The following is a 15059-nucleotide window of genomic DNA, read 5'->3' as shown; positions in this document are numbered from 1 at the left end:
AAACACGAAGTTAGCTGTGAATGCATATATATTGCACATTAATTTTATAAATTAAGAAAACATAAACATTTTTTTAATTAATTATTATTATTATTAATTTTTTTTTTCTAGAAAGCTTACCGAGTTTTAGAAAAAAGTAACGATTTCATTCGACATTTCCGTTACAAATACTTGTACTTCTTCCCTAAATAAGTAACGAAAGTACAAGTAAAAGTACTAAATTTAAAAAGTAACGAAGTACAAGTAAAAGTACGTACTTTTTACTTGTACCGGCGGTACAAGTAACGAAAGTAAAAGTACTGCCATATATGTATTTGAGGTCACCCCCCGGAACCATTAAGATTAGCACTTAGTTCGTGAAAATCCGATCATTAGGCAGGGTGATATCTTTTTTTTTTTGCGGACTGTACATGTAAAATGAACTAAAATTTAAAATGTTATCATTTTTAATGCAACAATTGAAAATGATTAAAAATCTACGTTTATTTGAATACTTTTTTTAAAAATCGTATTATAAATTTGCTTCTAAGTAATATATTTTTTAGAGTGCTGCGATAACCCAGTGGTGCAGGGGTTTCCAACTGGCCGCCCGGGAGCCGCATCCGGCCCGCGAAGCCTTTTTTTTGTGGCCAGTGAACTAAAATATATTAGTTGTGATTTTTTGCTGACAATTTTTGTAAAAAATCTATATGGGTTTAAAATACTTTTCCCGTTAATAAAAACCTAATTTCTTCGTTTCTGTGACATTTAACATACCAACGGTGCAAAAAAAATTATTTCTTAGGTTTTGCATCCAAGAAAATATTTATACAAATACAAAAATAATCGGACCGTCTCCAGTAGCCCATTGTGCACCTCTAGTGCAACGTAAATGAACAACAACAACAAAAAAAATAATCGCGTATGTTGCTCTTTTTTATTTCATTTTTTTGTATTTTGTGAATATAATGTAGCATGTGCGTATCAGAAATTTTCTCGACGAAATTCTCCGATATTACTTTTTGAAACCACTCATTTAGGACGAAAATATTTACACATACATTTGCAAATTTTAAATTTAAAATGTAAATATCTATTCTTTGGTGGTTACAGCAGACAAACTGCAATTTTCTCATTGAATATTGTGTGTGCAACTATGCAAGTTTTAATACCAACCTTTTTAAAGTTTTATATCTTAACAATTAGATATCTGTTGCACATTAATTGTTTAATACATAGGTGCACACCAAAGTCATTGGAATTTTTAATATTTATTTAATATTTTTAAAAATATTATTAATAACAATTAACTATTTTTAAAAATCTAATTCTTATTTTAATTTGTAATTCAATACTTTTTTTTCAATACTGCTTTTTTTTTTTTTTATAACCGTCGTTGAACAGCCGACCCAATTTCATGGGTTTACGACAACTTACGTTCAACTCCGTAGCCTTGTAATTTTGAACCAATCCAGAAGACAAGGAAACTCCTGGATCAGTACCCCCAGAGGTATTGATTTGTTGTGGGAACATGAAGGACTTTGAGACTCGACAGATTTAACGTGCATCAGTCACCATTTACTACACGGGGAGTCTTCGGCCGGCGAGGATCGAACCCACGACCTCTTGGATATGGGCCCAGCGCCCTACCGACCAGGCTATCCAATACTTTTGCTTTGTACAACATGGTAAAAATCTGACAGTAATATTTAATGTTCCTTCAAGCATAAAAGAGTCCTACGTAAAATTTTGATAAAGTTACGCCCCGCCATTTGATTTGTGTTTTTAATTGTGGCACTCGGCCTCATGTAAGTTTGAAATCCCTGGAGAATCGGACTTTGCTTCTGAGGGTCCGAGATTTGATCCCTGACTCTGCTAAGACCCACTGAGTCCAGGCGATATACTACATACTCGTAAAATCTGTGGAATTGAAAGTCCTTTGGTCGGTCGCTGAGCAGAACCGCGTGGGTATAGGGATTAGGTTAAAATTTCCTTCCCCTTCAGATCTATGTCTAAATTGAGGAAGCGACCTCACAGAATTGTGATGGCATGTTTACGGATGATCCTCAGGCCTGTTGTCTGGGCTGCCGCCAATAGTCCATTCTGTAGCTCTAGAGTGATGTAAATAAAGTACCTACCCAAATATTTCTAAATAAAAATCTCAGGATTTTCAGACATAAAGCAGCTGCTAAGCTGCAAAAAAAAGGAGAAAGACTTTTTTTTCCTCCAAAATTTCGTAGAGGCTTTATCTTTTAAAGGTTTATAATGGCGTCTGTTACCCTTCAAAATGAAGAAATTTCTCTTAAATGTATTGTTAAAACTGGAACTTCGAATATCTTGTATTGGATTAATAATAGTAATATTTATCTTAAAATAGTAGCAACCGCAAATATTAAGATGAAACAAGAGTTTTAAGCTCCGTGTGATATTACTTGCTTTTAAGAAATTAAAATTTATAAAGCCACATCACACAAAAAAAAGCAGCGCGAAAACTTTCTGCAGATTAAAAATAATTTAAGCTGATGATTCGTGCAAACAATTGCGTTCTACCTAATTTGAAGTGGGAAATTTATTCACTTGTCTCGTACACCAGACAGATTATTCTCAATTAAAGAGACTCGAGTAAGTTCTTTCCATTAAATATAGTTTAAAGTGTAAAAAAAAATATGATTTCGAAATATTAAGTTTGTATACAGCTTGATTCAATCTGTTTACAAATCTTGATATTAAACAACATTAATGTTTGGTATTTTAATTTTCAAAAATATTATGAAATTTTATGCAATTTAATAATTTTTAAAAAAAAACTTCATGTCACGAAATAAAAGGAAAAGTTTCAAGTGAATCACCCCATTCCTTATTTCCTTATTCAGTTTTTATTACTATTGTACCAAGCACAACGGTTCGTGCGGACAATATTGCAGTCACAGACATCTGAGCATCTGAGTCCATTTAAGGACCTTTTTCCAATCATATTTAACTTGAACTTTGTGGTGTTTCGATCAGGTGGTGGTATGCAAACGAAATAAAGAGCCGTGATGGCTCAGGGGATAGAGCGTTCGCCTTCCAATGAGGTGAACCAGGTTCGAGACCCGGCGATGGCTGGTCGATAAGAATCCGACTTGCACCGACCACAGTGCGGACGTGAAATATCCTCAGTGGTAGACGGATCATGGGTTAGAGTCCCCTTGACGTCAGGCTAACCGTGGGAGTTTCTCGTGGTCTTCCTCTTCATGCAACGCAAATGCGGGTTAACTCCATCAAAAAGTCCTCCACGAAGGCAAATTTCTCCAAATACTCGACCCAGGAGTTCCCTTGTCTTCTGGATAGGGTTCAAAATTGCAAGGCTACGGAGTTAAACATTAGTAGTCTTGAACCCAATAATTGGGTCGGCTGTTCAACGACGATTGTAAAAAAAAAGAAGAAGTAAAGGCATTGAGTTCTGACTGTGTAGTTACATGTAGTAGTATGATAAGACCAAAATATGAATTATAACTTGAGCCAAGCTGGAATAGTGAAAATGAGGTAATGTATTTGCTGTTGATGTCGGGAATGTGATGCATCACTGCAATCGGTATGCTGCTATTGGTTTGATGTTCTTGTCTTCAGTTAAATTTTGCTGTAGAGCAAGAGGAGGCTTTTTCATAGAATTTGATACATAATTTCGCTATATTTTTGTCTATTGCATCGATGTTTGGGTCATGATGTACTGTGTCGTTTCTTACGAACCATTTGATTCTGGTGATTTGGCTGGTTAGGTGAGATGAAACGAGTTGTGTTAAAGTTCAATGAACAAATCACATAAATACATAACTTTGCTTCCATTTTGAAAACTAAAGGTATCAACAGCAGATGTTGACTGAAATGCAGCTCCTGATCATTCAGAATGTAGAAATAAACGAATGTTAGTGGTCACCTTAGTGAGGTGACCACGAATCTACCTCCTACTCGATACTGCTTTCGTACAAAATCAAGAATGATCGAAATATTTTAAATAAGTATACATATATCTATATATAATACATAAATAGAACACTTGCTTAATTTTTTGACGCAGTACGGCTTGTTTTGCTTTCTCGTAAATAATTTAAATATTTAATGAAGCATCATTTCTTTACCATAAGAATAATGCCTTTATTTTACATACGTTTTCCCAACCACTTTATCCTACACAATAAGCAATAAATATAATTTAACCTTGCTAAATAAGATATCACATTATGTCTTGTTAAAACTACATATTGTTTTTATTCGTAGTATCTTATCATATAATGAAATTATTTTTGCGCAATAATTCGATTAAGCTAATTGTTGTTACATATATTTGAAACCATTGCTGGCAGTAAAGATGGTCATTTTTATTAGCGTGACATTTTTTCTCCATATTTTGGACAAACTGTGAAATGTTTATGGGAAATTTCTTTTTAAACTTGTTCGTTCCTTAGCAACCGTGGGGAAAAATATAATATCAATGGGGAAAAATAAACTGGTCTTATTAAAATCATCTCTGTTGCCTAACAACAGAGGGAAATTTATAAAATTTCTCTTGGGAGGGGGATTATTAGACGAAATTTTTTATACACACCGCAGAGTTTATTTTCAACTGTTTGAAATGTTAAACTGGTTCCGAAAACGATTACATAAAAAATTGTGTATTTATATTTTCTGCTTATTATTACCTTTCATCTTATTGCCTTTAGCATTATCTCCGCAAAAAGTAAGTTTATTGTTTTGTCATAAAAATTGTTTTATTTTTTGTGCATAATAAAAAAAATAGCACAACTATTGACAATGAAAAAGGATCAATACTATCTGATTATCGATACTTAATTTTGATACTATCGATGATTGCTATCGATACTTATCGATATAACTTTAAATTTATACTTATCAATAAGATCCTTACTATCAATATAAGTGTAGTATCATCATTTATCAATCCAACTTTTATTTTGATTATAATATAATTGTATTAAATATATTTCTAATCTTAAGTAATAAATAATTTTAACTGTTATTTATAACTTCTGCTCATAGCAATTTATGGGGCATATCAAAGAATTAGTCCTCGAGACAAATTAAGACTCCAAATACTAGACAGAGATTATTCATTTATTTTTATTTTTTACTTAGCGTTTTTTTTTCTGTTTTAAAGTTTTTACTTAAATTATTCCCATTGTTAAATACTTGAATTCTGGCTTATTTGAACCATAATAAGATAAATTCAACTTTTCCTGGAGATGCTTTGTTTTAATTGTTAGTTTTGCCAAACGAAATTATATACATTATTAGAAAAACATACAAATGGGTAAAAACTTCAATGAAAGTTAAGAAACCAATAAGCATCAAGTAATGTCGATATTATGTTTCGATAGTATCAATGACGTTGATACTTTTCATTTGATTATTTTTATATGCTTGGAATCGATACTTTATTTTAAATCATATCAGAAACATGGTATAAATAGGTATTGCTCGTATGACTTCGTCAATATGCGTCCGCAAATGCTTAGATAAATGTAAAACAAATCTGCTGTTGTTGTTTCTAATGACACTTGCCGCACTAGCAAGCCTGCTTGGTGAAACCGAGCAAATTTAAGGCAGAGGGTGCGTTTCTTGTTCCTCAGTGGCGCCATCTATGGACAAGAATACGTCTTCAGCCACACATACGTCACAGCCCGTTTATAGGGCGGACCAATTCATACATCCACAGTTCGTAATTTTGACATGAATCAGAGAACAATCGATCTCCAATCCAGTGCCCCGTATTAATTGGTTATGGGAACATGGAGGACTTTGCGACTCGACAGATTTAACGTGCATTAGTCACCATTTACTACACGGGGAGTCTTCGGCTGCCGGGGTTCGAACCCACGAACTCTCGGACACTGGCCCAGTGCCCTACCGACCAGGCTAGCCCGGCCTAAAACAAACTTAAAAACATCGATTAAAATTATTTTTAATTGTGCAATATTTTAGTGACTAAGTAACAACTTAAATTCTTTTCATGGTTAAATATTTGAATTCTGACTTAAACCTACTATAATAAGCTAAATTCAACCCTTTGTTGCAATTGTTTTACTGACTACAGTTATTTAAATTATTACTGAGACATGTGAATGGCACTTACTAAAAATTCAAAGCACCATACGTATCTTGAAAACATAAATCTAAGTTTAGTATTAATACCTCGTTTAGTATTAATAGTATCAATGGTATAAATACTTTTTTTTCGATTATTTTTTAATAAGAATCGGCTTTTTTTTTAATACTATTCCACAAAAAACATCATATCCAAAGGAGTATTTGCATAGGTTGGTATAATTATAGTCGTTTTACAATTTAGTAGAACTATACGACGCATTTAAAGATGTGTAATTTAGATAAGTAAAAAAACAAAGTATTATTTTTATAATTTTGTTTGAATATAATTGTTCATTCAGTTTAGTTTTATTTTATGAAAAAATTTTGTAGACACGCAGTGTATGAAATGTTCAGTGTAGAGCTTATTAAAGCACAGATAACCTAGTAAAGTCTTTTTCTTGCAATCTTTGTGCTGCTTTCGATTTTGATTGGCTGTCACCGATCACGTGATTAAACAATCGCCATTTTGTTGACTGGTTTGAACGGTAAAGTATCATTGCATTCGATCTGTTATTTCTATTTTCGCTTTTCATTTTCCTTTCTTTGTTATATACTCTTAAACTAACAATGGCAGGTATTAGTGCATTTGGGTGTTTTAATAATTCAAAATTAGGCTTTAAATTATATCGCTTACCTGTTAGAGATCGCAATAAAGAATGACGGAAAGTATGGCTGCATAGAATTAGCAGAGATAAACGAATTCCAAACGATTTTTAGTAAGAAAAAATTTTATATTAAGAAAAGCTAAACAAATAATTTCCCTGTTATATTTTAAAGGGCTCCTAATTTTGTTTGCTTTTATCGAATTTTGCTTTTCAGTTTTTAAGATATGTTTATACTGAAAATTTGAATTGCTATGTTTAATTTTATAAAAGAATAATGTGTGTATTTTAACAAACTAATAATATGGCAAGTATTTTTTTTTCTTTTAAGATTTGCATTTAACATTATTACTCATTAATAAAATATAAAACTACTAAAGAATCAAATTTAATGCAATTTGAATATCTTTGTACTAATTCAGTAAAATATTAATTTTTTTAAATTTATATACCTCACAGTTTGGTTTCTTTACTTTATCCAATTGATGAAATTAGCATGCTTTCTTTAAAATATAAAGAATTATTTATTGAAATACAGGGTTATTCATAATTCCCTCTAGGGTTTCGAAGCGTTATAGTAAAAAAAAAAAAGAAAAAAAAAGACGAATATGAAAAAAATTCGAATATGAATTATTCCAAAACTATTCAAGTTTTACTTACATACATAACAGGTGTTCTATGTGTGAACCCTTGGTCACACAGCATACATCAATGCGATAGTCTAGTTCCTGCCCGGAGGGAATTATGAATATTCCTGTATAATATTTACCATAAAATATTATAAATACTCAAGTAATATATCTCAATCATAGTGAATCTGTATAAATTTAATGGCTTTAACTCTTATTTTTGTAAAACCGAGAAGATAATACAATTAAAAATAAGATTATTATGTTTTGAAAGAATGTGAAAATATTATTTTTCTGAAAATATTAATGTTGTTAAAGTGAACTATAAATTCGCCAATGCAAAGTCACCAAGTGCAAATAAATTCAACTGTTTTTTTTTTCTTCTTTTTTGTGACAACTATTTATATTTCTGGGACAACTATTATTTTAGGTGACAACTGTTTAAAAAAAGCCTAAGAAAAAGCATAAAAATAAAGAAATAAAGTATCGGAATTAACTTACGCCGGTGTAATGGAAAAGTACTGTTTTATATTTAATTAATAAACACGTTTTTATTTAATTCAGTGTTTTAAAAATTAAACAGCAATTTTAAAATATTTTTCGATTTCGTTATTTGCATCTGAAATTTTAATTGAGATTTCATTTTAAATTTAACTAATTATGCTTAAAGTGTAAGTAATTCTTTTACTATGAAAGACCAAATAAACAATTGGTACTGTTTAAGAAGAAAAAGATTTGAAATATTGGAGAGAAAAAAAGTTTTTTCTTTGAACACTGTTAATAATTTCCATAATGACTTAAATTCCCAAATAATACCTCCTTTTGAACCTCTTAAAAAAACCAACTAGAAAATTTTTTAAAGTGTTAAGAAATATTTTTTTTGTAGATTGTGTAAGACGAAGAGAGAAAGTTTTAACTTATAGATAAGGTTTTATTTTCTCTGAATAGAATAAAAATAAAACATAATTTCAGAGTGAAAAAACTTAAGAACTCCGTATTTCTTCATTGAGAGTAGCGGTCATCAAGATGGCGGCGTGTCTCTACGTATCCAGGGCTTTAGAGCTTATAACGTGATGAGGGAATTATTTATTAAAACTTTCTCTATTCGAGACTAGAGTTCCTGATATCTAACTTTTAGTATACCCCGTATATATAGTTATATATACCCCGCCGGGGGGGACGGGACGTTGATTGTTTATATTTTATATCATTTTAATTTATTAATTTTAATTTAATTGTATTTAAACATGCCTTCAAAATAAAATACAGTTGCAACAAAAAAATAAATATAAAGTGATTTAACATTTTAACTTACTAGAACGTTAAATCAATGAGCTTGTTTCTTTGCAATGAGACGGTTCCATCTGGGGGTAATCGGAGACAATACATTACAAACATTAAAAAATTTATGTCACTACCTTCGGGGGCCCCTTTTTTATATAAATAACATTTTATTGAAACACAGATATTTTTAATTTGGGATATAAACCTAGGAATTAAAATTCAGTTTTAATGAAATGCCCGGTAACATTTGACCCATAGACCGCGGTGCCGGAGCACTGCTCTAAGCTATTGATAAACATGGTATTCAGTTTTCCTTATCATTTAATATCTTGTAAACATTTCATGCTTCTATCATTGTTTTCCGCATTACTTTACATAGTCTTGTTCCAGGAAACAAAATGTTCCTATGTTTTAATTTTGGTTGCCGCTTATTGGTTCTTGGAGCCAGTATCGATTGCCGTACCTGCACTTATGCCCGTATTTCTCTATCCCTTGCTGGGTATAGTTAGCTCTACAGATATTTGCTTGAATTACATGAAAGTAAGTATTGATTTTTTTCTTCTTCTGATTCTGTCCTGATTTTTTGACGTAACAATATGCGTCAAGATCAGCTAAGTATTTCAAAACATTGCAAGGCATTTAGAGGAAAACTCTCCACAATCAAGTTAACTACTTACAATAACTACGGAGAAAAATCTTATATTGATGGAAGAAGAGACTATAACGATCGAAAATGCGTCTATTCGAAATGCGAAATATTCTTTTCTGTTTTCAAATTTTTGGTTCCATCTACTTTAAAGATACAGCGTTCGGTTTTTTAACGGCTTATCGTCGTTAAAAAAAATAAAAAGAAAGGAACCTTAAAAGTAGCTGGTAGATTTTGACGTAACAAAAAATTATGTTCCAGTTTTATTTATCTTCCTTGGAATTTTTAAGCATTCCCTACTTCGGGAAGTTTCTTGTATTTACAATATTCACACTAAACAAAACGTACTTTAAAATGTCGTTGCATTTCATCAACATGTAAAAAAGAATGTGTCCCATGTTGATTAAATTCCGCATTATTACACTTAACCACGTAAAATCAGTAGCTTTGCTCATAAAAGTGAAGTCTAAGCTATCGTACAGTGGCTATGCGGAACAAGATGAGAATATCTACTGCGCCATCTAGTAGAAAACTAAAGAAGTAGAATTCTTATTTTTTGAACGATACGGTATATGGGGATAATCATAGATCATCATCGAATTCGTATGAATAGATATTTTATGAATAATTCAGAAATGAACACTTGGAATGCGAATTTGTTTGTTCACGATATTTCTTACAGTGGCATGATGAAATAGACTTAAGAAAAAACAGATCAGAGCATTGAAATAAAATTTTTTTTTTCTCCCTCTTAAATAGTGTTTTCATATCTCAGCATTTAGAAAGACGAACTAAGGGCGTTTTATGCTTTCTTTTTTTTTAAAAATTTAATATTAACAACTGTCTGTTTCTTCTAAATCAGTGATTCTCAACCTTTTTTTTGTCGCGGCACACTTTTAACGATTTCAAACTTTGGCGGCACACAAAGAAAAAGATAAATTCAAAAGTTGCTTACTTGCCTTTAATACACTGTGTGAAATAGTTTATGATAATAATTTGGAATGTAAAATAAAATAATATAATATGTACTACAAAAACAATTACAAAATGCTTATTAAGGGATTAATTACAAATGAATAATACTTTTAATGAGAAATTTGAGCTTGATGTTTTTTGATAATTTCATTTATATTTGGTCGTAAAAATGACAATCTCATATCGTCCTCTACATTTAACAGTCTCGATCTTTTTTTCGTTTTTATGTTGGTTAATACTGAAAATCCGAATTCACACAAATAAGATGCAGAAAATTGTAATAATATTTTTAAAGATTTTTTGGCTATCATGGGATAATCTCATCCAATGTTAATCCAAAATGAATTAATTAATTCTTCCGAATATTTTAAAATTATATCTCGATTGTTGGAAAGCGAAATTAGTTCTCTTCTCCATTCAAAGTTAATTCACAAATGGATTACGAACCCAATCAAAATTTTTTATACCTAAATTTGGGAAATAATGAATAATTCTCTACTCTAATGTTATAGTTCTATAAATAGTTCTATGCTGAAACAAGTGCTTCTAGATGCAAAAAATAATGTGTAACTAATATATCCCCATTCAGTTCTTTAACATGTGTTACAAATCCTTTAAGATGTCTAGTCTAAATAAATTTCACATTTCTAAAATTTGGCGGCCCACTTTAAGAATTTGGCGGCACACAAAAGTGCCGCGGCACAGTGGTTGAGAATCACTGTTCTAAATCGATGCTGTTCTCACCTTTTTTTCTTCATACTGTTTTGAATATAATACTAAGGTTTCTATTTTTCACCTGGTGACACTGCAGATGCTTTTACCAAATTACATACAGCCACTTTACTATTATACACAGTTTTTTCAACAATAGCTACAGTTGTTCGTCAATAGAAAGGATGGGTACAGACTTGGGTCGGCATACTGACGAATTTCGAAACAGTTAAAATCAGTTAGGGGTTCGAAAGTCAGCATTTCTAATTATAAAATTTCTACCAAACGTAAATGTTATTCTAAGTATGATTCGTCTTTGCAAAATTTCCTTTTTTTTTTCCTTTTAAGGAAACTGTGATGTTACTGTTGGGAGGTTTTATTATGGCCGCCGCTGTGGAAGAATGCAAGTTACATGAGAGAATAGCCCTAAAGATTTTACTCACAATCGGAACTGAAATAAAGTGGTGAGTTAAAATTGAAACATTTTTCTTAAGTTTGTGCTATTTTTGAAAGGAATAAAAACGAACGGTTGCATTTTATGGACAACATTATCTTGAATTAAGGAAAAATTTTGTAGGAAATTATCCGAAATCAAAAATAAGATTTTTTCGAGAATGATAAACAGAAACCTATCAAGGGTGTTATGTAATAATCGTCCTTAATGTAATTTTTGGAATCTGTCAAAAAAGTATACACGTAGTATTTTTCAATGACTAAAAACAAACAAAAACGCTTTTAAATTCCGGTACATCAATATCAAAATGGGGAAAATAAAAAAAATAGTGTTGTTGTTGTTGCACGCCCCTATTGGCCAGCAGTGCTAGACCAGGTCCATGATGTTATACACCCTCAGAAAATCCAACACCGTCAATGAATCATCTGCTAAATCCTGTTTGGTGAGCCCCAGGCACGCGAGGATGGAGGCGAAGCCTGGTCAGAAGAACAGTTGGTACAAATTCTAAGTTCTTGGATCCTTCCGAAAATTTCATCGATTTAAGGTGACCAATTCGAAAGCGGGCAAGAATAGTTTGTTCCTGTCTATTAAAACCTTAGGCAAGGGAACCTCCAGGTCGAGAACAATGATACCATGGGTGCTTTGGGGGGGGGGACATGCCAAGTGGTCTTGTTTTTGTGTTTTGCTTTTGAAAAGATTTCCAAAAAGGCGAGGGATGCCGACGGCACAGAGCCCTAAAAAAATAGTTTTATTGGCAGATGAAACTTGATGTTTCTGTCACTATCGTTCCGTTAATTTTTTCTTCTTCATTTAACTGTTCATTATTCCTTGTACAGGGACTAGTCTGTTATAGCATCATCTGAAAATCATCCTAAAAACTTTTTATTTTTTAAAAATTTGAAAATCTAAAGCTTTACCCTGGATTCAATTGATGCAATATATATCGATTACCTAAATTGATATGAGTAATGAATAAATCTTTTTTCGTTTTTGTTTTAGGTTAATGTTAGGATTCATGATTTCAACGATGTTCGTCTCGATGTGGATAAGCATAACGGCCACGTGTGCTTTGATGTCTCCGATTGCTGAAGCTGTGTTAAAAAGGATAAACACACCAATTAAACGAAATAAACTACTCAGCCGGGAACTTACAAAGAGTAAAATTATATTTATTTCATTTTGTGTGTAACTTAGAAGATATTCTATTTATTTAAGAAAATTTCAGTCTGAACAGTTCAGTTTCCTTCGTTGACATTTGAACAATAAAATTAAAAAGCAGTTAAGTATTAATAATGAATAATTCTATATAATCATTACTTTATGATTTTTTTGTGTTCTTATTTGCTTATATTTACTTGTAAGCGATACATAAAAGCATAAATTTGGAGTTTAGCATAAATAAAATGGAATAATCGAGATTAATATGATTTATTTAAGAAAAACAAGAACATTCAAGGGGCTTATTTATACAATAAACAATTGTAATTCCAAGAAGTGACGAATTTAACTGTGGATTGTATAAAGTCCATCTTTAACAAATTCTTACTATTCTACAAAATGAGTCATAATAAACCACTATATTTTAAAATTTGTGGCATTAAAATTCCAGTATTGATCTTCTTCCATTGAAATAATAAGGAGAAAAGAAAGGTAGAAAATATTCTCCAACGATTCACCCTTCTCCGTTATGAGGACAAAAATTATTGTGATGTGTGCGATCTATTATATTTCACCTTTAGGTTAAGCCTATAGAGGAATTTAGCGATAAGGCGAATCCCGTGAACGCTATTTTAGCTCACTAGCGGTTTCCGATAGATTTCGTGTACCACCATCTACTGGCAACTATATTATCATATTGAAATCAACAGTGATCAAATCGAATTGCGAATAAAATGACATTGAATTAAAATTTGTAAAAACTCTGTAATAGTTTTAGTGTTTAATGCATTATAATGTAGTTAGTTATTTTTATTTTACTCCAGAGTAACAGTTATGTGAACCAATCTATAAATAATTTTATAATACGAAACATTAAGGTTCTATTAATAAATATATAAAGTAACAAAGATTTTCAAAAAGGAGGAAAATTTCGCACAACTTTTTGCAACGAGAAACTGCAGTTTAAACTTGTATTTTCGTGCTACGACGTATGTTTTCAGAGTGTAGTTTTTGCTTATGTCCGTATGAACAACAATTTATTATTGATTACTCTTATGAGCAATTTATTTTTATTATTTAAATCGATTTTTATTTTACATGACTTAGAAGGATCAGACACATCTTTAACTGAAAGTGTAATAGACGACCACGAAAATGTAGACTTGTAAGTATTCTAAATGAAGTCTTATTTTTTTCCACTAAATACTGATATGCATGTTCTTTCTTAAGAATTAATAAAGTACTGCATTATTTAATGTTACTCTGCTACTTTCAACCAATGTTACAACTATTAAATGATTAATGATATGTTACTACAGTATTTGACTTGAGTTACTAATAAATTGAGTGTTATGTTTGCATAAAGAAAATAACAAACACAAAAATAATGAGTTTGGTAACAATAAAATGAAGTAGAAATATCAAGTTTTAAGTTTAAAAACTGAAACTAAAAGGTATAAAACACTACTTTGACCTACTCTGTTTTATGGGAGTGACCATGACCAAGATACATGAAATTTATTGACCTTTGAAGGGGAAATCTTAGTAAAAATATTTGGTGCAGTTCATGAGAATAATAGCTAGAGATCCTTATTTTACTTCGAAATTTACCAAATGTACAGTAACCTGAAATTGTTAAATAAAGTCATGAAATACAATAGACTAGAATATTTAGGACAAGACCCCTGATCTTTTACTAGACCCCTGAGAAACAGAAAACTAGGAAGACCACTCGGTTGACTTCCAAGATATTAGGATACTACTGACTCGGTGGAGGACATTCATACAATAAATTAGAGAAACTTGAAGACCCTTGCTGCAAATAGGAACAAATGGAAAAGACTACTTGTGACGGATTTGGCCTGAAACAGGCCGTAGTGCTCTGATAGAAGAACAATGAAATAAACAATAAAAATAAGAGAATGCAGTTACTTAAAGAAAAACGTGTTTTAAACCCCTTTTTGATTCAATTATGATTTTACATAATCATATTACATTGTTTACACCATTCTATAAAAATATACTCATTCTATACATAATTCTTTGTTTTTTTTCCTTCCAGCAAACATCTTGAAAGCCACACCATCAGAGTCACTCTTTTCCTAGGTATTTGTTATGCAGCTAATTTAGGTGGTACCGGTACAATTATAGGGACAGCCACAAATATGGTGTTTAAAGGAATGCTTGAAGAGTATGATATAATATCTTATATCTTTACATATAAGTATTTTTCAAAATTAGATTGCTCTTACTATGTTTCTCTTAAGTATAAGAATTTTTACAAAGTTTTTACATACACACATTGAACATTAGTATTCGGCGAAGATTCAAAAAGCAATTCAATCTTTCCTGGCTAACACGTCACTTTAGCTGTGAAAACATAAGAATCAGTTTTAGAAGTTAAGTGACTTTTCTTCTGCGTCACTGCATGTATTTAGCGAACCTCCTGGTTAGTTAGTCCATCAATTTGACGTCTG

General features: G+C 31.4%; 1 protein-coding gene across 2 annotated transcripts in view; it reads left to right on the top strand.

Annotated features, from left to right (window-relative positions):
• LOC107455443 (Na(+)/citrate cotransporter) overlaps window positions 1–15059 on the top strand; it is a gene marked incomplete at its 3' end in the record, with an annotated part of 35291 nt that overhangs the window by 3680 nt on the left and 16552 nt on the right. The window contains 6 exon segments of one of the 2 annotated variants that reach the window (XM_071177942.1): window positions 4446–4696; window positions 9029–9178; window positions 11319–11434; window positions 12424–12581; window positions 13690–13747; window positions 14645–14773. In XM_071177942.1, the coding sequence (XP_071034043.1) occupies window positions 4451–4696; window positions 9029–9178; window positions 11319–11434; window positions 12424–12581; window positions 13690–13747; window positions 14645–14773 (857 nt within the window). 2 annotated transcript variants of the gene reach the window in all.

Source organism: Parasteatoda tepidariorum, chromosome 2, assembly GCF_043381705.1.
Source record: "Parasteatoda tepidariorum isolate YZ-2023 chromosome 2, CAS_Ptep_4.0, whole genome shotgun sequence".
Classification (NCBI taxonomy): Eukaryota; Metazoa; Arthropoda; class Arachnida; order Araneae; family Theridiidae; genus Parasteatoda; species Parasteatoda tepidariorum.
Note: the sequence above shows the minus strand (reverse complement) of the source record. Positions and strands in the feature narration are given on the sequence as shown.